Here is a 27517-nt window from a genome sequence, read left to right as displayed (position 1 = left end):
ACTGGTGTGATGAGTGTCACCAGGAATCAGTTCAATGGGCATTATATTGCACGCAATCTTATCAAGGTCTCTCTATCTGTGGGACCGTGCACGAAATGAGTGCCTGTAGGGGTTTCAGACCGCTGAGAGAAAACTTTGCTTGCCTATTCAGGTGTCGGCTGGATGTCCTGAGAATGGGAAACATGTTCAAGTGGATACAGCGGAGAGGATTGAGAGGGCCAGTCTTCTCGAGACGATTTTGGGGATTTAGAATCTTTCTTCGCTTCATACCACATCACCTTAGGAAAGACTTGGCAGCTCTGACTCTGTTGAAAAGAGTAATGCAGCTCTTTCCTCGCATCCACGTTCTTCTTCCTTGATTAACTGTTGGTGGTGTGACTCAGCAACTGCTTCTCTCTCATTTATCAACTCAGCCTTCTCTCTTAATCTTCTGAAGATTCACCGTCACTGGCCTCTTGTGAGGTGTCAGGTTGGAGATTGCTACCAGCTTTGTTTGCTTCAGACTGTTCACCTTTCTCCTGTGTCTGTTTGAGAGTTTAAATTTGTCCCTGCTGGTATGTAGCTTCCTGTTTGTAGGCTTTCAATTTAATTGCTGACTGTTCTAACAGTTGGTATAAGTGTTTGTGTTGTGCAAAGATCACGGCTGCCATGCTTCCTAACACCTTAGTTCATTCTTTGTCTCTGAGTGGGGTGGTAAAAGCAGTAAAGTTACAGAAGCGACTCTAGTTCAGAAGGGTCAGTGTCATGGATAGTAGTTATATTGTTAAGCATTAACTCTCCAGTCAAATCTGCCAATACTGTCACAAGATTTTCCAGAGGATCCCCCCGACCAAAGGCTTCAGACTGAATGGGTGATGTTTGGCTTTAGGTTGGACTAACTGAGTTTTCCTAAAGATGCGAATCAGCGAGACAACACAATGTGTTAAGTTCAGAGAATTTACGAATATAGGAGTGTGCTTTCTAAATGTGTGTAACTGGGATCATTTTTTTGATTTTATGGATGGATTAATTCCTCCAGTCAAACGAGAAATCATCTTATCTGCAGTAATGATTTCTTAAATTAAATCATAAACTAGGGAGTTGACAGTTATTTTCAATTAATAATTCAAGTATGGTAGAATACTTTTGAATTGAATCAGGATCAATGTGAATTAAATCAGGATTAATGTGAATTAAATCAGGATTAATGTGAATTAAACTTATCACTATTAATTATTAAGACTCTCATCAGTTACAAACACCATTCCAATCATGTGAATCAAACTCAGTTAACCAAGACAACCAGGGGATGGAGCTCAAATGTTCTAATGTAATTGATCACATAACCAGAGAATTTTCCCGAAAATAGTGGATAGAACAACCAGAAAAGGTGCTCTATCAAGGGAGTATTGGAAAAGAAGTGTAAGGACAGGGAGTGGCTGAGAGATTTTCGTTGTTTGGGCCGTACAGCAGCAGTTTGGGAATTCATGAATGGCATTGACATCGCTAAGGTTTGTCCTACATGATTTTGTTTGCAGAAACAATGATTTAAATCGGCTTCTTGAGGGGCACCATAATATGTAGGGCCTTATGAATTATTATTTATAGATAACTCGATAGCTCGTATAACAGCACACCACCAGTTGTCCGCAGGAAATTACAGAGTTCAATTTAATGACTCTCTGGACAATTATTAATCAGTCTGGAACAAATTGTTAGATATTAATGAGTCAATCTCTTTCACTTGTTGCCATAGCAATGGCAAACATCCGGTCAAGCTCTGTCTCTTCTTTTGCTTTTTTGGTGGATTTTTGTAGCAGAAACAGCGCCACATAAGGGCCTGGAGTATGTACTACAGCGCGTTGAGTCGTTTTCAGTGGATTCGTGCGGACGCAGATTTTCTTGAAACGACGCCAAGGAAAAATGGGAAAAAAAAGATTGTTTTGGTATGTGTGGACGGCCTCTCAATCTCACTAGTGTGTGGAAAAGTGTTTAAAAGGTTAAATTCCACCATGGGGCGCCACAGAATAACATAGAAAGAGGTTAATTTTTTGTGTGTATATATATATATATATATAATTCTAAAAAGATATATTTAAATATATATAAGGAAAGATGTTAAGATAGTCTTGAAGGATTGACGTGAATACAATAATATTGATGATTTTACCTCGTTGGTTAGAGAAGTTTACAGGATAAATATTTTATTTGATGGACCAGCTATGACCATGTTTTTGTTTTTGATGTAAAATCTTAGAGTAATATCTGTCTGCTAAAGCCCTTTCCCCACTGGTAAAAATCCCTAATAACACTCACCAACATCTGGCTTTTGTCTTCAGTGGTAACATAGCATTCATTCCCCAGACAAATCACTCTCCAGTATCAAAGTATTTATTGGCTTCAGCTCTGATTGGCAATGATGGAAATATGACACCCCAGTGGAAACTTTAAATGTTGTCCCTTTGCCAGCATTCCAAAATGAACTGGGAGAGAACCAGTGATGCATGCTTGAATTTATAATAAATAAACTCAAGAGGAAAAGTGGACTATAACTATAATTTATTAACGTACAAAACATACAATTAATAAACTCTCCTCAAAGCCATCAAACTCCAGTCTTTTTACCGTGTTGATCATCATAAAACACACTTCATTCAAACTCGAAGAAACAGAATAAAACCCATGAAACAGTCTTTGTTAGTTTTTCCACTGTTCCAACAATCACCGACTCTGGTTTGAGAGTTATAGCAATGTGACACACCAAAAAAAAAAAACACCCAGGAGGGCCAGTGCAATGGCACGTCATATCCACAATCGCCTATTAAACACCTAGTCTTCTCCTGTGTTTAAAAAAACCTGCAGGTTAAAGCTAATTTGGGTGAAAAAGGCTATCAGATAAAACACAGGCAGGAATCCTGAACTATATGACTGATAGACAGCACTGTTGATGGCACATGTTAAAAGATTTTTACCAAAACAAAAGCCTTTAATTTGTGTTTGGATAAGTGCTTTTCATACTGTTTTATGTGATGTACAACACATAAAGAAAACAACAATAGTTTCAAGGATTTTTATTCTTTACCGTAGAAACACTGTACATAAATTACTTTCTCTGAGACTAATATTGATGTACGGATAAGTGGAATTTCTCAACCTTCAAAATAAAAAAGATCAACCCATAAAACATCTTGTCTCTGAAAAAAGATTGGTAGCATATGATGTTAATACTCTGCGTAAAGTTCTTGCCACACACACACATACACACAAAGAAAACTCCTCTATGAGAGTACAGAGACCCACAATCAATGAGAAAACATCCACATCGATCTTTGATCTATTACTGTTACTCATTAAAGTCACTGATGGCGATGCACTGTCCCTTTAAGGAGAAACAAGCAAAAACGAGGAGAGAAGCAATGATTAGTTACTACTCACAGCAACCCTGCCCACCCCCAAAGCCATGACAACATGTTCTATTGCAAGCAATACTACTACCTTTGACCGATAAAAGCACAAGGTCTATGCATTATGAGGCTGAGTCATATTTTGCAGAGGTGAAGGACTCATTGCTGACAGGGGACTAGTGTTTAACAGGACCGGTGAGCCCACTCGGTCCACAAAGGATCAGAAACAGCTGTGGCACCGTGGTCACCGTTTCCTCATAGACCGCTGTTGATTGTAGTCTGAAACTGTACAATTTTATAGACTTGCAAAAGGACAGGGGATGAGAAGGAGTGGTTTTAGAACTGACCAAACAGATAAGAAGTAACCCAAAAGACAACTCAAAGTTTAGTTTAGTTCAGATCATGGTCCATTCCGGTGGTGATGGTGGTGTAGTAATAATAGTAATAGTGGTATAGATTAATAGTATGTAAACGATTTTTTTGTTCATTTGTATATCCCCCTTTTGTCTGAAGCAAATGCAAGTTTATATATAAAACAAAACAAAAAATCCAAACAGAAAATAAGTCTCTTTTTCTCGCTTGTACAAATTGTAGTCCTTTTTTTGTGCCTGTCTCTCTTAGAGAGAGTCCACAACAGTTCCAGTTCCTTCAGCCATGGAAACAGTAGATCCTATAGACATGGCTCGTAGGGGTCTATAACCCAGAACGCAGGTCACACCTGGACCCACACATGATACCTGCTATACCTGCGAGGGATCCAGACGTTTGTTAGGTCGACTGCTCTGACAGTTTACAACTGTCTAAATGCTTGAGGGCTCATCTACTTCTGATGGCTGCCGAAATCCTCAATTGGCTATTTGAACGAGTCTGTACATCCCACTGTTTCACAGCTAGATAACACACGATTATAGCACTGAGGTTAGCCCCGCCTACCAGAGAGAGGGGGAGGGGCATGCGTGCAGGCTGTTTAAAGGCAGACAAGAGGGCGAAAGAATGAAAATATAGATAGAAAAAGAAAGAGAGAAAAGGCATTGGACTGAACCTCGTTGCAGGCTCATGAAGACTGTTTCCAGCCATCACAACTGTAGTTTTTGGGTCATAAATCCTTGTCTACCATCTTCAGAATAAAACAGATTAGCAAACATGGGCTCTCTTCAGTGCTACTTTCGTGTCTCAAGATAGTTCAGTCTGTGACATCCATTTGGTGTTGAAACTGAACTTTTTGACGGTCTTTGACAGTCACAGGGGTAGAAATGAGAGGTTTGTTGATGCCGTGTTACCTCCTCCCTATCTCACTCTGCCGTAGAAACTGCATGTTGTTAGCGCTGTCGGCTAGCTCGGGGTACTGCTCTATGGACAACACGTAGTAGCCGTCATAGCCCAGAACCTTCCCGCTGCTCAGCAGCTGCCTTTTTTCTCCCTCCGTCCACAGGCGAACTCCTTCCTCCCCTTCTCTCACCCGCTGCTGTTCACGAGCCCAGGCGCTCGACAGCGCCCTCTGCCTTGCGTGCTCCAGGATTCGTGCTTTCTCTTCGTCCAGCGTCGTCCCATATCGCACGTGGAGTGCCAGAGCACCGTACTGCAGCTCCACGTCAGCAAAGCGCCGTGTTCTGCCGTTCATTACCGTTGTGGACTGGGACACAGTGACGTTCACACCATTCTCCAGGGATTTCCTGCCTGAGGTGAGCCTCAGGGCACTGAGGTCGTTCTCAGGCAGGCTGGTCTTGATGAAGTAGTGTGTGTCTCGTCCCTCCACTGTGTAATGGAGGTCTTCAAGGTAAAAGGCATTGTTTAAGACTGCAGCCACTTTGATGCAGTCCTCATTGGCAATGTTGAGAGCGTTGGTCACCACGCGGCCTTGGATCACAGCAAGCATCACTCCCTTACCGATCAGAGACTTGACAGTGGCGAACCACAGCCAGGGTTTGGCGTGGTCTGCATGCCGGCGGCTGAGCTGGATCTCTGGCATGCGCTCAAAGGACAGGAAGGCCCGAGACTGACGAGTCACCTCCTGTTGGACACCCGAGATGGACTGTGGACAAGAGCAAGTAACGTTGAGACGTCATTGACACAGCATAGGTTCATTACACAAACACTTTTGCATTAAAAGAACATTGCATGATAATACAGCCAATATGGAAAAATGTTTGCGTCTCTTGCACAGATATGTTGACATAGCAGATGCTAAATGTTAAAATCCGAGCATATCTCTCATTGAGGGATTGTCACCACACGCCTCTTAACACCACGATTACCAAGACGGCGGCTAGCAGCTAACATTAGGCCTTTTTTTACACAGACAATTCTGCCGTAGTGACGGAAAGGAGAGTAGCGCGATCGCACCGTTTATAAAGAACTTTGCTTTGCGGCGTGACGCCACAACAGTGTTTACAAAGCATTGCAGAACAAGAGAGACGTCACACGGCTGATGAGATTGCCGCTTCCCGTGTGACGACCTCCGTTGGGGTCTCAGGGGCGTAACATTCTGTTTGTCTTGGTAGCGTTTACACTGACGACAGGGCGGAATAACGACGTGATACGAAAAGGCAGCCTAAAAGAGGCTTGTGCTGACAGACCTGTCAGTGTGGATGGGCTCCGTTAACACACAGGGAAATCAGATTACAATACACACAGAGGGACTTCCCTCTCTGCTCAGGTAGACATTACTCCAGTATATCTTTACATAGACATTGGTTCTTGATACATATTTGTTGTGTTATTCTTGCTGCAAGAGAGGAGGGTAACTATGGCCAGCTATCTACGAGTTGCAGAGCTGCAGTTCTGATGAAGTGTGTACGCCCTATCGGCCCTTTCAGATGTTCAGTTTTACGTTTTGTTAAGTGGACTAATCCTTACCAAGCTTTTTCACACAATTTATAGTACATAAGTACTTCTAATAACAACGTGAGTCAGTCTCCTAATTTTCTCTGCTTTCCTTTCTGAATCGGCCGCATCTATTTTTGATTTTCTCTGTCTTTATTAAGTAGTCTTTATTTCACTGGATTTCAGCACAGTCTCTCACTCTTTGTGGGCAGGTGTGTTTTCCTGATAACCTGCCCACCAAAGCTTTTGAATGGCAGCCATGACTGAATTTGTGTAGAGAGGAAGGGAATGTGGCTGAGAGAAGCTATGAATGATTGCTTTGGCTCTTTGACTCTTTGCTGTCTTCTCTCCTCATTTTCCCATCTTGTTTTTCCTAGTTTTCCTTTCCCTTCCATTTCCCCTTTTCCGCTTCTCTATTAAGTCAGGTTGTATCTTTTTATTCTATCTCATTTTAACGGATCGTTTCCTTCGCAATATGGCATTTGTGACATATTCCATTACTTTCTTCTGTGTTGCATGTTTTTCTTCTTTACTGTGTTTTTAATGAGCATGTATGAATTGAACTATTTTCTAATTGGTCTATGTGTTATTATCAGTGTGTATTTATGCATTTACTTACTAGTATAGTTAGGGGAGTTTCAAATAGAGTACAGATTTATGATATATGTAAAATATATATGTGGAGCACCTTTTTAAAACAATTTATTGTGATCTAGTTTTCTTTTTTAGCTCTAGTTGAAATTAATTAATAGCTGAAATATATTCAAGTAATAACATCATAATAATACAGCCATGACCAGCATTGTCACAACTGGTAACAACAAAACATCCGCTGTCACATGACTTGTGGCTAGAAGCACAATGCTTGAAGGTTTGAGAGTCCTTTCTGCTGCTAATACAACATGGCATTGCTGCTCTAGAGTCATCTGTGCTTCTTCCAACCTTTCTATCTAAGAGGATACATACGGGCAGGTCATCCCACAGTTGGCTCTTCTTCATCTCCAATGACGGCTGTGTCAAGTCAAACTTGGGAATTGGGAATCCTGGGATAGCGTTGTGGAGGTGGAAGCCAAATGTGACCAACCAGATGTTGACATCTGCAGAGACAAAGGGTAAAGGATGAAGAGAAGATAAAACAAGCAAACGTCAAGAAAAGGAAGAAACTAATAAAGAAGACAGCTTTTTATATTTCTCATGCCTTCTTATACCTCCCTCTCTAGTGCCTTATTGTGAAATGTTTCCTTCGTACCTGTGACATATTCTTTGACCTGGGTAATCTTGCTGATGGGGTTGTTGCCTCTGAACATGTAGAGGTTGAAGGGCTGGGGGTCTTTACCAACACGTGTCCATGTGCTGATGTCAGGAGTGGTCCACCTTCATAAAAAGACAATACAGAGCTTAATGGCATCCTGGTGTAGAGAACAACCTCTTATGTTTGGACTGGAGATGAGTGAATACCTTCCAGCAGGGATGTCATAGTCTCGGTCTCCAAAATGCAGCAGTCGTGTCAGAGGATCATACAGGCCTCCATGGAAACCGATCACCAGCACAAAGTCTGGGTTGGAATCAAAGTAAACCTCCCCATACGCAGTGTACTGCACCTACACACACACACACACATATTTTTGAGTTGATATCGAAACGCAAAATATTTTAATAACATACACACAAAATAATGTGTAATGTGTAATCAAGCACTTTCTTCCTTTGCAAGGGGAACACACACACACACACACACATACCTGTTTAAGCAGGAGTCCATTGTTGCTGAAGACAGCCAATGGGGTCCCAGTGTTATCACATGCAATATAAAACTCCTCTCCACTGCTGATCTCCATAGCAAACACATGACCCTGTGCAACAACAAACATCACAGTTATACACATGATTAATAATAATAATAATAATAATAATAATAATCAGGGGTGCAAACTCATCAGGGATGAAAAAGGTGACAAGGACCCAAACCCCCTCGCGGAATATATATATATATATATACACACACAATATATATATATATATATACACACACATATATATATATATATTGCATATGCTTCAATGTTATTCCTCTGCCTCACTGAAGGGGGCTGGCAAGAGCCTGGAAAATGGACTTCCCTTCCAGTGAAGGTATAAATAATGGGAGACCAATGCCAGGGCTAAAAGGTTTGCTTCAAACGACGGAACATAAAATAACTCGATCGACTCCTCACATTGAAAGACAAACTGCTTTGAAAATATTTGGAACCTCAAGAATAGATTTGACTCTGGACGAACGGAATAAATATTAGCAAGGGGAGGTAGGGGGCTTCTCACCCCTCATTCGCTAACATTACATCGATATCAGAGTAAGCCTTTGCTCCGTTGATTTTCCATTATTTATTTTAGGTTTTTTTTTTTAATGTGAAGGTATGGTAGGTACATTTAACGTTGTTTTCTCGCTTAGATTTTTCAAAGGTTCCTGAGAAATAGACACTGTACTATCCGATAACACCGTTATTGTAACCAGCAAAAATGGTTGTGATTTGCGATGCGTATGTCAGCGAACTGTCTGACATTAGCACGTTAGCCTACGTTAGAAAGCCTGATGGTACAGACACACCAACTCCGGCAGCAGACGTCAAGTCAACGGATCCCATTCATTGTCTATGTAGAGCAGGAGCTCCGCATGATGGATACGGCACGTCGAATTGACTGCCCTGTCGCCGTACGTGAATTTGCATAAAGTTCGATGGATTGAACTTTATGCAAATGCCGTCCGTCCAACGCAATGCCGCCGGCTCCAGAAACTTCGTTCAAACTATCAAACTAGGCAGTGTTGATCAAATATGAATCCAGATTCTGTTACTGCACTACACATTTCCCGCCTCTAATGTTTTCAGAAACATGCTTTAGCGTGTAGTTTAACTGTAAAATGAGATCGTTTGTGGCCCGGCCGCCATGTTGGAAACGGCAGAGCAAAACTCAAGTCCCGCCCACTTCGCAGGACGTCTATCCAATTGATCCAACTTGAACACAGAACTGCCCACTCGCCGGTGCGTTCGACGGTCCGTTGCGTCACTGCCGGAGTTGGTGTGTCTGTACCATGACGTTTTTGAAGCGTACCAACGTCACTCCTGTCTAGTACGGCATCAAGGCAGCTACAGACCCGAAGATGACATGATTACACGGGTTGGCCAAACGAACAAGCTTGGAATAAATATTTATGACAGCTTGCGTTCGCCGATTACTTGGACGCCCCCCCCCCCCCCCCCCCCCGAAATATTTTTATTGCAGATCTCCATGAATCACACAAATGACCTTTTTCGGAACAAAAACGGCGAATTTCGCCGAAAGGTGACAAGTTTGCATCCCTGAATAATGATGAGGAGTTGTATGTTTGCTGTTGTATTCTAACTCCATGTGACTACAGGAAGCTATAAATAACTATGATTATAAATGTGCGTGTTGCTAACTGCATTCATCACAATAAAACACTGTGTTACAGGTTCCTTAACCCGTGAAGCATTTAAAGTGTTTTATGTGATGAAGTAGTGCTGCTGCAAAGACAACCACCACCTCCTCTCTAATTCAGATTCCCCACGTTTGCCAATGGTCACTGGAGAGAAACCCGCTCTACACAAACCATCATGAATCACAAGCTGAGAGTGAAAACTAAAAGTGACTCATAAATAGCAACGAGTGGGAACTCTCCTCCACATCTTTAGCTGGATACACCAGAGAACATTCTAGTTTGGAAAAGACAAATATAGCATGTTAGCAGTCATATTGCCACGTTTAGAATGACTTCGGTAGTGTAGCTACCTGCAGATCGTAGTAGAAGGATGTGATCTCAGAGCTGGAGTGGTTATAGACGTGGGTGATCCTCGTGGGGTAGTTCAGGTCAGCGTAGAAGAACTGCAGGTGCTGGCCCAAACTGTTCCTAGAGGCCACACGCCGACCCAAACCGTCATAACGGTACTGGATGGTCCAGCTGGCAGCTTTACTGTAGACACGAGCTAGAAGACCTGAATTGGAGATGATAAAAGAAGAAGAATGATGATTGACAAGATAACACGTTAGATGTTGCTGTTTAAAACTACTCTGTGTAGAATATATAGACTTTGGTGGCCTCAAGTGGGAACATTATTTGCAGTTTCTTACATTTTTCTAAAATGATGAAATAAAAAATAAATAAATTAAATGCCAGCAGTTAAAACAACAAACGTTTTGTTGTTTTAATGTTGATGAATGAGTTTGTGCTGTAGACCAATAACATGCTATCTGGACAGAGGTAATATGTTAGTTAACCCCGGTGCTTCCACAGAAGACAGTGGCTTGTAGACAGTTGTGAGACAGAGATGCATTTCTTGAATAAACTGTGTGAACTTGTTGTTTTGTTAGCAACCAAGCTAGCACGCTTAATACCTGACAGTTAGCTAGCTAGCGTTATATAGTATTACATAGTCCTCTATATATTTCCCCATACAGTCTTCTATATAGCTCTCTATGTAGTCTTTTACATCGTCCTCTACATAGCCCTCTATATAGTCCTGTGTGTAGTCATCTACATAGTCCTCTATGTAGTCCTCTATATAGTCCTGTATATAATCCTGTATAGCCCCTAGTCCTCTTCATAGTCCTCTATATAGTCCTGTACATAGTCCTCTAGTAGCTAGTAGAGGCCAAGTAGTGAATAAGTGAGTGAACACAACCCATGGCTGTAACTCACTAGTACTTCAGTGTTGCCTGCGAGTAGTCGCTACGGCAACGAGCTGCTAGCATGGCCGATCCGTTAGCATACCAGATGAACTTTGCCCTTCGTGCTGCTGTAATATTTCTCACCTTTGGAGTTGTATTCAAATATCTCAGCTCCTCTCTGCCTCAGGAAACCGTCTTCATCCAGTCTGTACTGAACATCTCCCAGACGAGTGATTCTGTCCCTCAGATCGTAGCGTAGAGGGGTCAACCGCCCACTATTGCCGGGGTTCAGCAAATGCAGGTTCCCATTCAGGTCATAATTATACCTGGAAGGGCAGTAAATTATACTATTAACATTGAGCAGCATCTAATCATGGTGCTTTTTCAAGTTGAACGACCCTACCTCCACATCATCTTCTCATTGAGGGAGACCGTCTGCAGCTGTCCGTCAACGTCATACTCGTAACCATATTTGGTTGTGTTTGCGAACGGACCAATCTTGATCTCCCGCTTGGTGACTCGGCCCATGTTGTCATACTGAATGGTGATCCAGTACATCAGAGACCGGAAGATCTCATACTGGATCTCCTTGATGCGGCCGTGCTGGTCAAAGTGTTTGGTGTAGGTCATCACTGCTGTGGAGATAATCTAACACAGAAAAACAACAGTTTACTTTCTACGCTGAAAGACTGGAAATGTCTGACCGGACCAGACATTTGTGTTTATGGACATGGACACTGAACAGGGAGCTTTTCTTGTCCTGCTCCGTAGACACAAACACACTGATCATCAAGTGTATGTGAGGAATTCAAGCATATAGCTCAGGGCCTGTTTATCCAGGGCCTAAGATTCATTCCTATGACAACCACCTTGAATGTCATCCTCCTCATAGATACGGAGTGGAATAATAATACAAGAAAACGTCGATGGGAGCTAAGGAGGAAGTCAGGTGATGTAGTATACGAAATTATAGAATCTGCATGGGGTGGTGGTCGATGGTTACAGCAAGCCGTGTCCCGTTTGAAACCAAAAAATCCACATTAACTTGGTTTACCATACTTTTGTTACATAATACTATATGAGTACTTCATTAACACCTAGGTAAGAAGTTTTTTAACCCAAACTACAATGTGTTCCTACATCTGCCCAGGTAAGTTGTTTTATTACAATTCAAAATGTTAAATTTCATTTTCAGAATGCTGGTGATAGCTCATGATAACGTCCATTCAACCTAAGCATTCAACAGTTATTTGAGATTTCAACAGTTGAGTGAGGAGTAGAAGAGAGGCCACCAGAAAGCAGCTCACCTGGTTATCTAACCACTAGAGGAGTGCTGCTGACAGCCGTTACTACCTGCTGCTTCTTCCAAGTCAAATCGATTACATCATTGGTCACTGTTCTTGAGGGAAGCGTTTCACTTGTCATTTACACATTATTTTCTCATCTTCTGAGTAATGTTGTGATATGATGTCCTCAGCATATCTCCTACTCCAATGAGTAACCTTTGTAAAAGTCCAGACTGGAAAGAGTGGGATGGATGAAACTGTATAGGTACACTGGGATGTCACGTTGTTGATCTGCACAGCTGTCAGGAGGTGAAACACTCTTCAACATCCAGACTGAGGGTCTATGCGTGTCAGCGTCGGCCCCTTTAAATGTCTTCTAACTTCAACCATCCACCCGATCACGATTTAAAAGGCACATTGTCTTACTTAGTCATCATTTAAGGACAATTTAAATCAATGTACTCAATCCTGTCTTACCTGATTGATATCATAATAGATGACTCCAAACTTCCCAAACTGCTCCACCTTCCCAGATATATCATCAAACTGATAGAGATCGATGGGCAGGGGTGTCTCGTTGATGACAGCCTGCATGCTGGTGACCCTGAAGCTGTTGTCGTAGGTGTAGTCGAAGCGTGCGTTCACCATCCCATCCTCGCTGAAGCGGAATATTTGCCGGTCGACCAGCGGGCCGATCTGGCGGTACCGGATGGAGCAGATGAAGCCTTCGCTCTGCAGGTTGACGGTTTTGAGCACACCAGCGGTCTCATCATACGTGAAGCTGACCCGCGTTGAGTCATAGAGGATCTCTGCCAGCTTGTTCTGGCAGACAAATACAACAGAGCATGTGTTTACAAGAGTCTGGGATCAATGAAAGCATGAGTGAACTTTCATGACTGCCATCAGCTGAGTGGATTCAAGCTTTCAAGCTCGTCTGCTGCAATCACTTTCATGTACATGATGCAAAAATACATCTTCCATACATTCCCTACACATCTGGCCTTTCACCAAATGTTACTATAAATATTACATTTTGTCACATTATTTATTTTAATCATCATTTTCATTGCAATCAAGAGACAGCATGATATTGTCATACATAATGACATCTATACAGTGTATTTATTAGTTGTACATTAACATACATATAAAAACTACAAACATTAAATAACATACCGTTAAGTAATAATGCTTTGATTTTATTATTAATTACATTCACTCCCGAAAATCACATACCTGTCTGCGATATTTGTACAGTATATGTCTCCCGGTGCCGAGATGGGCAACTCTGAGGAGCTGGAGAGAGAGAGAGAGAGAGAGAGAGAGAGAGAGAGAGAGAGAGAGAGAGAGAGAGAGAGAGAGAGAGAGAGAGAGAGTACATCAGTTTTAAGGGAGTTACTGTATATGATGCTCATATTCAGGTTAGTACTTAGTCCCTTTTTGGGGGGATTCTACTAGAACATGTTAACATGCTCATTGTTCAAAATAACACATTCTTTTTATTGCACTGTCTGTCTGAATATACATGTATTCACTGTCTGTCTGAATATACCTGTATTCACTGTCTGTCTGAATATACCTGTATTCACTGTCTGTCTAGATATACCTGTATTCACTGTCTGTCTGAATATACCTGTATTCACTGTCTGTCTGAATATACCTGTATTCACTGTCTGTCTGAATATACCTGTATTCACTGTCTGTCTAGATATACCTGTATTCACTGTCTGTCTAGATATACCTGTATTCACTGTCTGTCTGAATATACCTGTATTCACTGTCTGTCTAGATATACCTGTATTCACTGTCTGTCTAGATATACCTGTATTCACTGTCTGTCTAGATATACCTGTATTCACTGTCTGTCTAGATATACCTGTATTCACTGTCTGTCTAGATATACCTGTATTCACTGTCCGTCTGAATATACCTGTATTCACTGTCTGTCTGAATATACCTGTATTCACTGTCTGTCTTGTCTCTTTAAGACCCCCTTTCAAAAGCCCTGTATGATCTGATTGGCTGTAGGGTTGGGCGGTATGACGGTATTATACCGTGTGACGGTATAAAAGTGTCTACCGGTAGAGATTTTGCAATACCGTTTATACCGGAGAAAGCGCAGATGTCTGCGGCATCGCTCTGATTCACTGTAATTACACCGCCTCGACACACGGGGCACTGCAGGCATTGCAGCAGACTGCTTGCGTGGTTGCATGAGCACGACGAAGAAGATACAGCTTTACCTGAGTAATAACAATCATGGCGGAGGCGGAGAGTGAACGTCACGAGGAAACGGAGACAGCGCGACCCACCCATGACGAAGAGGAGGAACTCGTTCCGAAAAAGGGCGCCACGTCTGTTGTGTGGAACTTTTTCGGATTTAGAAAATCGAGAATGCGCGAATGGAGTGTCTGGCGCGATGAGACGCGGCGCGTCTGACGCGAATGGCACGTCTAAAGGCTTGGTTATGCTTCCGCGTAGTGATCACGCAACGGCCACGCAGTTGCTTGGAGACCGTGATGGTTCTGCGTTGGGTTTACGTGTCGAAATGCAATTCAATGCCACACGGTAAAGGGCGCTATGTTTTTTGTAAAGACTGACTGACCGACCGAGACGCTTGGCGTATATCGTCGTTAGCCTCGTTATAGCCTATTTATTTACTTTCCGGCTTTAAACATCAACAATTTTTCAGAACTTGGTGTTTTATTTCTTTGTGCAAAAGCGACAAGGTGCAAACAATAAAACAAGGTGCAAACAATAAAAGTAGCCTATTAAAAGTTTAAATGGCGGTGTTTATGAGTGGAAACCGGACAGCGGGCTCCAGCGGATGTAGTTAGCGGACCAATCACAGCCAATGCCGCTGCGTTGGTGTTGCGTTGGTGTTGCGTCGCCTCGACGCGCGTCTAGGATTTTTGGGAGGTGCACGTAAGGCCCTTGCGTTGGACGTAAGGGGGGTCCGCAAGGACGTAAGGCGTCCGCAAGCCCCCTTGCGTTGTGTCGACACGGAAGCATAACTTGGGCTTAACGCGAATGAAGCGAATGACGCGAATGGCGCATCTGAAGCGACGCGAATAAAGTCGAAAATATCGAACTTTTCAGGCGGCATTGCGCCGCGACATCCAATCAGCGACGAGTTCAAGCCGACAGAAAGATGAGCTGAGATGGACGGGCCGCATTCCCAAACAACCCGACTCGGGAAGACCGGCGCGAATGAAGCGAATAGTCCAAAATGATCAAGCGGTGCGATACACGTGTCTCACGCGATTGTATTCGCGTCTATCGCGTCCGGTGTGAACGCCGCATTATGAGTCTTTCGCCAAAGGCACCCCTTATGACAATAAATCACATCGATGGAGGGAGATAACGGAGGCCATCACGACGCATACTTTTTCTCATTTGTTATTTTTATTTCTTATTAAGATGGAGCTCTGTGTTTACATTTGCACAAACACTATAGCTAAAGGTTAAAGCTGGAGTTCAAATGTTTACCAGACATTTGCACATTCTTTGTGGCTTATTATTTATTATATTATTATATTTTCTTTAAAATAATGTTATGCTGCTGTGAGCAAATAAAAATAAAAGAGTTAAATGATCAAATGCGACAGTATGGTTATTTTTAAGCCATTAATTTAATTTACAGGGGGAAAAACCATACCGTGATATATACCGTTACCGTGATATGAAATTATTCATACCGTGATATAAGATTTTGCTCATACCGCCCAACCCTAATTGGCTGGCAAGAAAAGTATGCTGCAACTTTGCAACAGTCGGCCCAATCCTAGTCCCAGACTTTGAGGCACATTCCCACAAAGTCCACGATGGTTCAGTTCTGTCCTACTGCCAAATCCTCGAGTGCTTGAGGACTCTTTTTGAGCCCTTTATGGACAATTTTTAGAAGTCCACATTTCTCTGGACGTTGATTGAGGGAATTACCCACAGAAACATTTACATTAAAGATGGAACATAAAAGACATGAAATCAGAGGAATATTATAAAATATTATATTACACAACTGGTTTATTCAACAACTAGCTATTTTAATTTTGCTCATTGAAGGTGTTTTGGAAAAACGAAAACATTTTAAATAAAAGCCACCACTGTAAACAACGTGTGTGTGTGTGTGTGTGTGTGTGTGTGTGTGTGTGTGTCACAGATAGATAGATGTCAGTTCAGTCCTTGAGGGTTCAGGATTTAAGGCCTGAGGGCGGACACTGGGACTGGGCTGTAGTTCTCAAGGTGTTGGCAGTGTAAACTAATGAGTCTGCATGTGACATAGGAAGGGGAGCAAAAACTCAATGGCATGTTGAATCACAAGTTTGCGGGTTGGTAGCCAGATACCCGCATGTCTGTGCATGAGCACTAATATGGTATAATCTTATTCAGCATACACACCTGTCCATCTTCAGAGTAGTCCACGGAAACAGAGGCGTTGCTCTCTGGGGGGGTGTAAATGTTCCTGTAGTAGCCGATGGATCTGATAGTCTGCATGGTGTGTCGAGCCACGCTGGGCATGGTGACCGCTGACAGACGGTCACCTGAGTCATAGTCAAAGATGTACTGGTGCTGGCTGTGCAGCAGCAACACCATGGACTGTTGGAGAGAGCAGAACAGACAGACTGTCAGAGCAGGTAACAGGATCAGTGCACGGTAGCAAAGTCATCATCACTCATTTACACAATGATGAGGATAGAAGATAGCCAAATATGAATAATAAAAATGAATAAAATAGGTATTGACTGGTTGGGGAAGGGCGGAGCCTCTGACATGTCAGGGACTGACCACCACGGTGTTGACTGGCTGTTTGTATTACAGCTTTTTACGATTCAATACTTTTAACAAGATTCCTAAACTCTTAACACAATTAGCGTAACATCCGTGTGTGAAAGCTATACAATGAACATTCTTGTTCCTTTGACACAAAATGCATGAAGTTAACACAAATTTATAATGCTTGAACTTCTTTTACACACAAGCTCAACCAAGTCCAAAACAATGGATTTTTACTGCCAGATTTACAAATGCTTTCACACAGTATTTCAGAACAGATAGCATCACATTCTACGACTGTATAGACAGACTCTAAGCCTGTCAATACTATAGCCTGTCCAGTACCAGGACAAGGGAGGGGAAGATGAGTACCAGGACAAGGGAGGGGAAGACGAGTACCAGGACAAGGGAAAGGAAGACGAGTACCAGGACAAGGGAGAGGAAGATGAGTACCAGGACAAGGGAGGGGAAGACGGGTACCAGGGCAAGGGAGGGGAAGACGAGTACCAGGACAAGGGAGGGGAAGACGAGTACCAGGGCAAGGGAGAGGAAGATGAGTACCAGGGCAAGGGAGGGGAAGACGAGTGCCAGGGCAAGGGAGGGGAAGACGAGTACCAGGGCAAGGGAGAGGAAGACGAGTACCAGGACAAGGGAGGGGAAGATGAGTACCAGGGCAAGGGAGAGGAAGACGAGTACCAGGGCAAGGGAGAGGAAGATGAGTACCAGGACAAGGGAGAGGAAGATGAGTACCAGGACAAGATAGAGGAAGACGAGTACCAGGACAAGTGAGAGGAAGATGAGTACCATGTTATCTTGCAGTAATGCCCTGTTGCAAATCAGCCTTTACTGCAGCAGTTCTAATTTTTTGTATTGAATTTCTGCAGCATAAGAAACAAAATGCATTTACTAAACCCAACAAAAGTCTTCAAAAGAAACTTCAGTGCAAAACACAATCTATGATCTCTACAATATACTGTCTATTGTATAAGGGCAGACCTGACATACATCGGAGTTTAGGAAAATTGTTCAAGTATTGAAAAAATATTTTAGCGATCGTAAAAAACTGTAAACACATAGCTCCTTGCACACAAAATAAAAGTGGTGTGCACGATACATGCAATGACACTGTGGCACATCCTCATATATCCATATTGGATGGATCTCTGGGTATTGTCTCCGGACTGCCATCAGACTGCTCACCTTCACTTGCAGCTCACAGTAGCTACTTAGCTGAGGCATGTAGCATGTGTTCATGTGTGTGTTATATCCAGATCCATCCACATCACAACTCCACCTGCCTTCTTCGATTATTTCATCCAAGAATCAATTTGGAAGATTTTACTGTGTGCTTTTATGGCTGCCTCTTTCTTTATTGAGGCCTTTAACCCTTCATGTGTCTGATGGATTTCTTACTCATCTGAAGTTGGCAGAGCACTTAAGTTAGGCGAGCATCAGCTACTTCATTCATTCTTGCTTTACCATTCATCAGCTGCTTGGCTACCAACTGGATGGTAACATCCAATCATAATTCTAACGTCAACACAATCAATCATGTGGACTAGTCTGCTGATTGACTGAGGCGGCTGCCACAGCTTCCACCTCCCCTCCTTCCACTGAAAAGCTTCCATGTTCATACATGCGTTTCTGGGAGGAAAGTACTGTGCCCTGAATGCAGCACGACTTTGTGGTGGTTGTGTAGTACATTAGATGTTCATGCTGATCTTTGTCCACCTGCTGTTACAGGTATAGGACATTTATTTGTTTTTATAGATCATACCCAGAGTACTAGGGTTTTGCAAAATCGTCAATATGTTGACTTTCTACTCCAGCAACACAGTCGGTTTATTAAAGAGGGCAGCTGCTCGGATTCTCTGGGAGCCCTTCCAAAAATCAAAGCCTTTTCCAACAAATGTCATTGTATAATCAATGTCTATAAATGGTCAATTCCTTGAAGCAAGCATTTCAGACTGGACTGGCTGCTGGCTGTCAACCCTTTCAACGTGTGTCTCAGTAGTTTAGCTTTCTAAAGATTGTCGATTGTTCTTCAAAAATAAGCATTTGTATTTGACTGAATAGCAACTCATTGCTCTTTCTGCCTGAGTCTGGTCCTTGTGATTGTGCTTTTGTGGAACTGGACCCCAGCTGGGGATGTTATTCAACAGTGACACACACAACCACAAAGAAAGCAAGGGCCCTTATAAAACGATTTTTTTAAAAAGAAGGGAGTGAATAATAGACGATGGTCTGTACATTTTCAGCCTACCTCCAGGAAAAAAAAGGATTTTCTATAATAAGCAGATATGGCAGCGCCGGTCAAACAAATAGCTATTATACTAAAACATGACACAACTTTTCTGCTGGACATACATCAATAACACACACATTTTCTAAACCTCAATGCCCTGCTACTTCATTTGTCCCATCGAGGCCTTAGGCTCAGCATGCATCGTTCTTCTACAGGATCAGGAAAAGTCAACATTTCTAGGATTTTATAAATATTATATATTTCCTCCAGGTGCCCAAAAAAGACAGAGATATCACACACAACTCTTCTTTTTAATTATATAGATAGCGGCTGCTGTGTGCTTCTGCCCCCGTCTCTGTGCAAGTATACTTCTTATAGAGTGGACCGACTCATGACCAAGACCACAGTGTATCAAGACCTAGACCGGTCAAAGACTTGGGCTGTGATGAGACTGATCTTTTCAATGTGACTTTTGTCATCAGATCATGCAGGACTCATTAAGTATCAAGTCTTTGTGCTCTGGGACCAGGTCTTGCCCACATTGGGATCTGATCAGTCAGACCACATGCCGAGGTGGCCTGAATGCATTGAGGTCAGATCTCAGTGAGGTGAGGACATCATGCAGACGCAATGTTTAAACTTCATCAAACGGAGGTCTCCATCCCCGATCATCACATGCTGTCATATTCATTCAAATGTTGTTATTGTATTTTTGGTCAAATGCATTATGAACTACATATAAGCCTGCTTAGACTATTCTTTCTTCTGACTCTGTTATTCATAGATGTCTCTAACAGTATACTTCTCCTGTTCCCTTACTATCATTCTTGTCTCTCTTCATCCACTGATTGATGTTATCTCTATCTGCAGCTTTAACTAAGCTCCCACCATCCCTTGAGTCTTGTTTCCACACTCGTGCCACTGTCTTCAATATCCCTCTCCGTCTCTCTTCTTCCATCTCTATCATTCCTTTCTTTCACATGATGCACAAACAAGGCCTGTTGCTGTTTAGTGTCTCTGCCTGTCTGACAAACAAACACAAAGGCTCCCTCCTACTATTTTTTGTTTTTTACGTCCAGCCCTTGGACCCAAGGTCGTCCCCTCTCTTGTCCTCTTTAAGTGACAAAGTGGACTGGAAGAGCGACTGGACACACAGCCCTGAGAGTAAATGTGTCCCGTTACCATGACAATACCCTTGGAAGAGGATGGAAACACGTATTTGACTTCTGTGTTTGGGTCCTATTTAAGGTTTACAAGCCATCTCTCCTCTGCTGTCTCTCGGGGAGCTGAGCTGTCTGTTTGTAAGCACAGTCATTGTGGCTGCTTGTTTTCCTCACTAACTTTGTGACAGAACATTTTACACAAGGGGGAAGCCTCAATTAGTGTTGCTTACTTTGTTTAACCAGAATTTATGGCAAACACAGTAACCTTGCTTTGTGTGTGTGTGTGTGTGTGTGTGTGTGTGTGTGTGTGTGTGTGTGTGTGTGAGCATGCCTGTGTGGTGTTTCACCTTGAGTAAGCTGTATTATAACACACGTTACCTATAACCAGCACTACTTCATCTAAATAAAACGTTTAAAAAATGGTCTCCTCCTTTATGACACAGTGATGATGCAATTATGATGCATGCACAAATGAATTTAGTGGTGGACATGTGTGTGTATCCATCATGTACCTTATCCAAGTAAGTGTAGCTCCACGTCTTTCCATCAGCAAAGACTCGGGAAATGATCCTTCCCTGACTGTCGTACTCCCACTTCTCTGTAGTTGGACCCCTCTGGAGGCCAGTAACCTGCCCCGTACTGGACACACACACACACACACACACACACACACACACACAGAAGCTTCATATCTGCATTGTCTTTTCTTATTATTTTGCTGTGTTCAGGCCTCTTTTGGGCATCAGCACAGAGCAGTTGGGCTCCACATGGGGGTCAAACCGCCAGCCAATAACGGTACACGGGGTATGCAGCCCACCTTCATTTATACGGCCCCATCAAAATGCAGTTCATATTGTGAACACCAGGTGTCAGTATCACCATATGGACACATTGTTGGCATGTTGTTGCTGTACCATAGAGCAGAGCTGTTCAACGATATTGTCCAGAGGGGCACACATTGTTGGCCTCTTACCAATAAGACCAATTGTCCTATTCCTAATACAAATTGACACACTGTCTTAATCTGTGTTTATTGGGTATAGTTTCTGACATACACTCCAGATATGACACATTTTTCTTCAAAACATAGGATAATAAAGATCTATGCTCCTTATCCTGGGTGCCTGGTTATGTTTTAAACGGGGGGATGAAATATAATGTATACTGAAGAAATACTGTAATTTAAAAATCCAAATTTCCTGCAATTCTACACCACTTAAACTTTTGGATGAAGTCAAGAAAGAGCCACCTGCTCTAGTCTCGACTAGTTAGACTGAGGATGCTATGAAAACCAAGTGTGCATGGAGACTGGTTGATTGACAAGACTTACCGTGCACATAAACCAAATTAACTCTCTCAGATTACTCTGATCAACATGCATGGGAATACATTACAATATAGATCTGTGCATATTTCTAAATATCTTGCTGCTGCTCGGTGCTGCTCCGCCTCCTCTGTCCATGTCATACTGTTCTAGGATCCGTGCGCTTGTTTCACGCCACAATGTTATCAGTTATGTCAGTTTATGCAAGAAAATGTATTGTGTATTTATTGTGGAAAAATGTCCATTATTTGCAGGATTTTTTTATCCTTCAGGGTTTAAATTTGATTTATCTGTAAACATATCACATAACTGATCAGCGGTCCGGTCAAACTTGATTGGCCCACGGCCCGCAGGCCTGCTATCGAGGCTTTGCCAGTCCATAATGTTTCTAATATTCTGCCCCCTCAGGGTTTCCAAATGCATTCAGTAAACACTGAGGCTATCCCTTTTAACTGAGACCTTGTTGGACTTTTCTTCAGAGCTCGGTTTATTCTTTAACCAATGCATTACAGCTCTGTGTAGTTGAGTGAAGAAGATGGGGGAGATAATACATTACAATATACGAGCACTTACCTGGAGTACGTCAGGTTAACTGACAGCAGCTTGCTGCTGGGAACCCAGAGTGTCGGATGGCCTTGGGTGTCATACATGATCTTCAGCAGGAATTTCCTGTGGTCGTCATAAATTTTCTCTGTTCGCAGCGTGCGATCGTAATCCACAGACAGCAGGTTCCTTCCATTCACCTGAGGGGGTGGACACAGACAAATACCCACGCAATAAAGAAACTCCTGTGATCATATCAGGCTTTGATCAGCTGAAACAGTCGGTGCTCGGTATCGGAAGCTGATGCAGCTATGCCGAATCCCTGCTCATCAATCCTATCACCCTTCAATGTCCGAACATGACGAAGAGCCTGAGCCGTTTAAAGGCTGTAACATGTTGATTTCAACACAGTTTGATTCTTTGACCACAGAAGAGGGATTATAATAGGAAAGTTTGGCCTGATGTATCTTCCTGGGAGCATTTTAGGAGATTCAAATCCAGGATTCAATTTTACTTTCAATTCTGAGGTCAAATTTTTATTAAAAATGTTTTTGCATGGTCATTTACGTTTTCAAATTCTTGTTTAAAGGACCAGTCCACTTCTGACTTCTCTTCATCAGCAGAGATTCATGTTGTCTTCATCAGTGTCTGCAGTGTTACTTTAGTAGAGCTCAGCCTTACTGTTTCAACCTCCATTCACTGCCATTCATGTTGAAACATGTAAAAACACTCTATAAGACTATTAAGTCTCTGGGTTTATGTAACTCAACCTTGTGAAAATCAATGTGTTGTTTATTTGATCTAAAATGACTGTATTTCTCTAATAATTTGTTTTGGGTTGCTGTGGTAAACCAGCTAATGTGTGGCTTGCTATTAACATCACAACTCAGTGAAACCTCTGTTATGAACCCCGACAGGACAGATACTCGGTGTATGTGGGACTTCCACAACATGTACCAAGCAACAAACGTGGGTATTTCAGCCATGATTGATGAAATATCGTTAGTGTCTACATTGAGGTAAGCCCCGCCCCTCTTCGGAAGTGACGCACATAAACACAAATGAGGCGAAAATTTGCTTTGTGTTTGGCGTGAACACACCTAAACAGTTGAGCCTATCAACAGCATTCCTCTACATCTCTGTAACAGTTGAGCCAATCACACTTCATCACCTCAAATGCATTCGATATGGATTCTGGCAGCCAACACATAGCTGGATGACATTATCTTCAGGCCACTACTCTGAGCGATTTGCGTTTGCCCCCGGTCTTTCCTTTAGTGTGCCTCCAGCTAACACCGTGAGCTGGCTGTAAAGGGTGCACTGGATGAAAGATTAGTCACCTGGCTGAACAAACGGACAAAAATATAGAAGCCCAGGTGTTGAATTGGAGCTACTGACTGGCTGTTCAATTTAAAATAAGAGCCTCAGGCAGTGGATTAAAACAAACTTCTGATCCAAGAACCATAAAACACTGTAGCATCACAAGCCTAGCTAGCTGCTGTTTATAGCTTTCTAAATGACTCGCTGTTTGTTCAAATCCCAAATTAATGAAGATGGATAGTTCACAGCTAAACTCACCTTATGGATCATTGGATCAAGGGGAAATCCTAAGAATCAATTGTTTTACAGACCTATTTCATTAAAGATAGAGTCTTTCTGGAAAATGTTCAAGTCATTTTTACCATTTTTTTATTCAGCCACTCATTCATTTGTAAATTAGCACAAGTTAAATGCAGTGAGGTGAATGAAGGGGGCATAGAAAAAAGGACAGTGGGACGGTGGCTAGTAGCCAGCTGGATGAGAAACCAGACAGGACGAGAGCCAAAAGCCATGCTGAGTGTGAGACATACCATGTCAGTGGAAACAAATCATTTTGCCGATTGGCATGGCCTTTCATGTTCAGAATGGATTGGACGGCTCTGTGGCTTTTATATCATCACAACTCCAACCAGGACCTTCAGACAGTCCTGTCTTCCCTTCAGTCACTCACCGTGGAGCACATTTACCTAAATACCTGGAATAGAGAAGACTAGTGGAAGAATGTCTGGGTGTATTAACTGTTTAACTACAGGTGTGCTCATGAACCCAATCTCACGTTAAGAGCATTTTGTGTTTTCTCTAACCGAGCCCCAGAACTAGCTCATGATTGTGTATCATAGTTTGAATACATTTAATGATTGACAAAAATGACAGCAGAAGTCAAATATGAATTCATGTAAATAGATCTCAGGAATAAAAATCCCATCACTGACTCCTACATTCATTCATGTTATCTAATCAAACTTAGCAGCGTTGACATTCTGTGTCTGATAGAAGCTGTTTTCATTATTTCAGCTGACAAGCTGCTTAAACATGCGGTATCCCATTAAGACATGTGTTGTCCTCTCTGCACATTCCTCAATAGGGTTAGTCCATCATATACAAACATGTCCCTGCTGTTCATCCAGCCATCATCATTAACGACATACGTTGGCGTTGTGTTGCTGTGGTGGGACAGCTGGACTGCCGCTGTGTTAGTGAAGACACATTCTCATACACGCAAATCACAAACGTGTAGCTGACATGTACAGCATACAAACTATATTTATGCTCACCTTTGCACAGCCGCTTATAAAAACACATCTAACTGCAACTCGTTATTGCTAGCTCACAATACAACACTCCCCATTACCACTAGTGGACTACACATGCTGTTACATTCATTAGGGTTTATCGGACCATGCTGAGAATGGCACCATTGTGTGGATCAAAGTCTCCAGAGGCCACATGACTGCAGAGTTTCCTTCTATTAGGCCGGGCTAGTTAGAGAACACTTCATGTAATATTCAAGCACTGCAGAAAAATCACTGTCCCATCCTTCTCTCCTAATAGCTTGTAAGAATAACAGACACAATGGCGTAATAGACAGAAGCAGAAACCCACATCAAGCTGCTCACAGAGGGGGACAAACTGATGAGTGAGTATTGTTGCTGCATAACAAAAAAATGCTATCGGCCAGCCAAGGGCCACTCTGTATGTTCTCCCATCGTCGGGGTCTCCTTCCAACAGACCAAAAGCATGCAGGTCTGCAGGTGTGGATGTGCTGGTCTATACAGCATGTGCTATACTTGATGATAATTATATTGGGGGCTATCTGTTTTGTCATACCTTCCTGAATTTTCACCGGACTAGACTACAGCGAGCTCCGTGGCCCCATGCATATACCCTGGCCCCATTGCACTCAAGTAGGCTCAACGACGTGTATTGAAAACATTTCAATTCATAATCGATGAGTCATCTGATCGGCTCTCAGAATTAGAGAGACCACTAATCAAACTATTTAAAGCTAATATCAGCTGATTGGTTTCTGTACCCCGAGTACCAGGACAAGGGAGAGGAAGACAAGTACCAGGACAAGGGAGAGGAAGACAAGTACCAGGACAAGGGAGAGGAAGATGAGTACCAGGACAAGGGAGAGGAAGATGAGTACCAGGATAAGGGAGAAGAAGATGGGTACCAGGACGAGGTAGAGGAAGACGGGTACCAGGACAAGGGAGAGGAACACAAGTACCAGGACAAGGGAGAGGAAGACGAGTACCAGAACAAAGGGGAGAAAGACGAGTACCAGGACAAGGGAGAGGAAAACTAGTACCAGGACAAGGGAGAGGAAGACGAGTACCAGGAAAAGGGAGAGGAAATGGGTACCAGGACAAGGGAGAGGAATATTAGTACCAGGACAAGGGAGAGGAAGACAAGTACCAGGACGAGGGAGAGGAAGACGAGTACCGGGACAACTGAGATGGGTCATTCATTTTTTGTATTGAATTTCTGCAGCAAAAGAAACAAAATGCATTTACTAAACCCAACAAAACATATGCTATCTATTGTATAAGGGCAGACCTGACACACATACAATAATGCAGTTTCTGTAACTGCATATGATGTTAGTGTTTTCATGATGTTGTGCTATGATTGACTAAATGTTCCATTAAGAGAGAACATGTGTTAGTGTTTGGTTGACATCGTGTATTGTGTTAGTGTATTATTGTATTAATAAATTAATGTTGGAGTTTAGTTTACAATGTGTTATTTTGAGCGTGAAATTAACCGTTTTTTAACCAATTGTGTGTGGTAGGTGTGTTCGTGGGTTAAGAGTTGAGGAAAATTGTTCAAAGTATTGAAAGAATTGTTTCAGCAATTGTAAAAAACTGTAAGGCAACAACAAATGGAAGCGCTCACCCTGAGCTTCCTTCCGAAGACGATGACTTTTCCACGCGTCTGTTCCTTCCTGAACCTCCACTCCACCAGGTTCTGGCCGTTCTCTCCGGGCAGTGTCATGTTGCGTCGGGCTACAGTTGGATTAGCAGCACCTTGAGATGGGTATAGGAAAGACATGACTATCAGGAATATCTTGTAGTGAAACTGGAATGAATCCTGGAGTACCGGTGGAAGTCTGTGGTACATTTGAAGAAATCCCCTCCAGGCGTTCCTGAGATATGGCTCATAATGCCTCCACCCACTGCTTACAGACGGAGGCATAAACAGCTCCACAAGGATATGCAAAGAAAAGCCGTGAGTCAACATGTGTTCTGTGTGTAAATGTTGTGGGGTCTACTGAATCTGGTTTATTTGAATGGCTTCCTGTAAATGAATTAAACTATTGCTCTTTTCAGATTGTTTCTAACGTTATACCCAAGATACACAAGCACTATGAGCACGACTACCAAACACTCCTTTTTTATCAAGATAAACATAACTTTCATAATCATTTACAGAAGACATTAGCCTCTCTGGAAGGTTTCATGTATCCCACTTCAGACTTTTAATGTTTTTATCTCAAAATGGGCTTTGTGTGTGGTTTGAATCTTTTAACACAGCTCATTTAATGTGAATCACATCATATCAATCAAATGTAATTGCTGCTAATCATGCTCCTCAGCCCACTGCAGTGATTTAGCTTGGGAACATGATATGAAAATCCGCCTGCAGATACTTGACACTCGAGTTAGTCATGAATCACAGCGGGCATCACTTCTGTATTTATTGTTGTGGAAGTTATATTGCTGCTGTTCAGTAGGTCAGCTGCTAATGCAAGCTGCTAAGTCTTAAAAGTCTGCTCTATATCACCATATGATAATAAAAAAAATGTCAGAAAGAAAAGCAGCATATTTATTATGACGGATCACATAAAGTGTGTGCACACACATTTCAAGCTGATTCTTTACACGCGACTGTTATGAATGCAACTTGAAAGTCAAAAGAACATGAAATATTTGAGTATTAAACACTAAAGTGGTGCTTTGGAAAATGTTCAGCAA

At 42.4% G+C, this 27517-nt stretch overlaps 1 protein-coding gene across 7 annotated transcripts in view; it reads right to left on the bottom strand.

Annotated features, from left to right (window-relative positions):
* Positions 1–3035: 3035 nt before the first annotated feature.
* Positions 3036–27517, bottom strand: part of LOC311010747 (teneurin-3) — a 317927-nt gene continuing 293445 nt past the window's right edge. For all 7 annotated transcript variants that reach the window (XM_084005346.1, XM_084005347.1, XM_084005350.1 and 4 more), the window contains 14 exons: positions 26439–26569; positions 22251–22420; positions 20866–20992; positions 16571–16768; positions 13409–13468; positions 12650–12994; positions 11290–11534; positions 11031–11212; positions 10011–10213; positions 7949–8059; positions 7665–7807; positions 7456–7580; positions 7173–7303; positions 3036–5415 (listed from right to left, as the gene is read on the bottom strand). In XM_084005346.1, coding sequence (XP_083861472.1) covers positions 4660–5415; positions 7173–7303; positions 7456–7580; positions 7665–7807; positions 7949–8059; positions 10011–10213; positions 11031–11212; positions 11290–11534; positions 12650–12994; positions 13409–13468; positions 16571–16768; positions 20866–20992; positions 22251–22420; positions 26439–26569 — 2927 coding nt within the window. In that variant the 3' untranslated portion in view covers positions 3036–4659. The remainder of the gene's footprint in view (positions 5416–7172; positions 7304–7455; positions 7581–7664; positions 7808–7948; positions 8060–10010; positions 10214–11030; positions 11213–11289; positions 11535–12649; positions 12995–13408; positions 13469–16570; positions 16769–20865; positions 20993–22250; positions 22421–26438; positions 26570–27517) is intronic.

This window comes from Eutrigla gurnardus (assembly GCF_963514095.1).
Source record: "Eutrigla gurnardus genome assembly, chromosome: 3".
NCBI lineage: Eukaryota > Metazoa > Chordata > Actinopteri > Perciformes > Triglidae > Eutrigla > Eutrigla gurnardus.
Note: the sequence above shows the minus strand (reverse complement) of the source record. Positions and strands in the feature narration are given on the sequence as shown.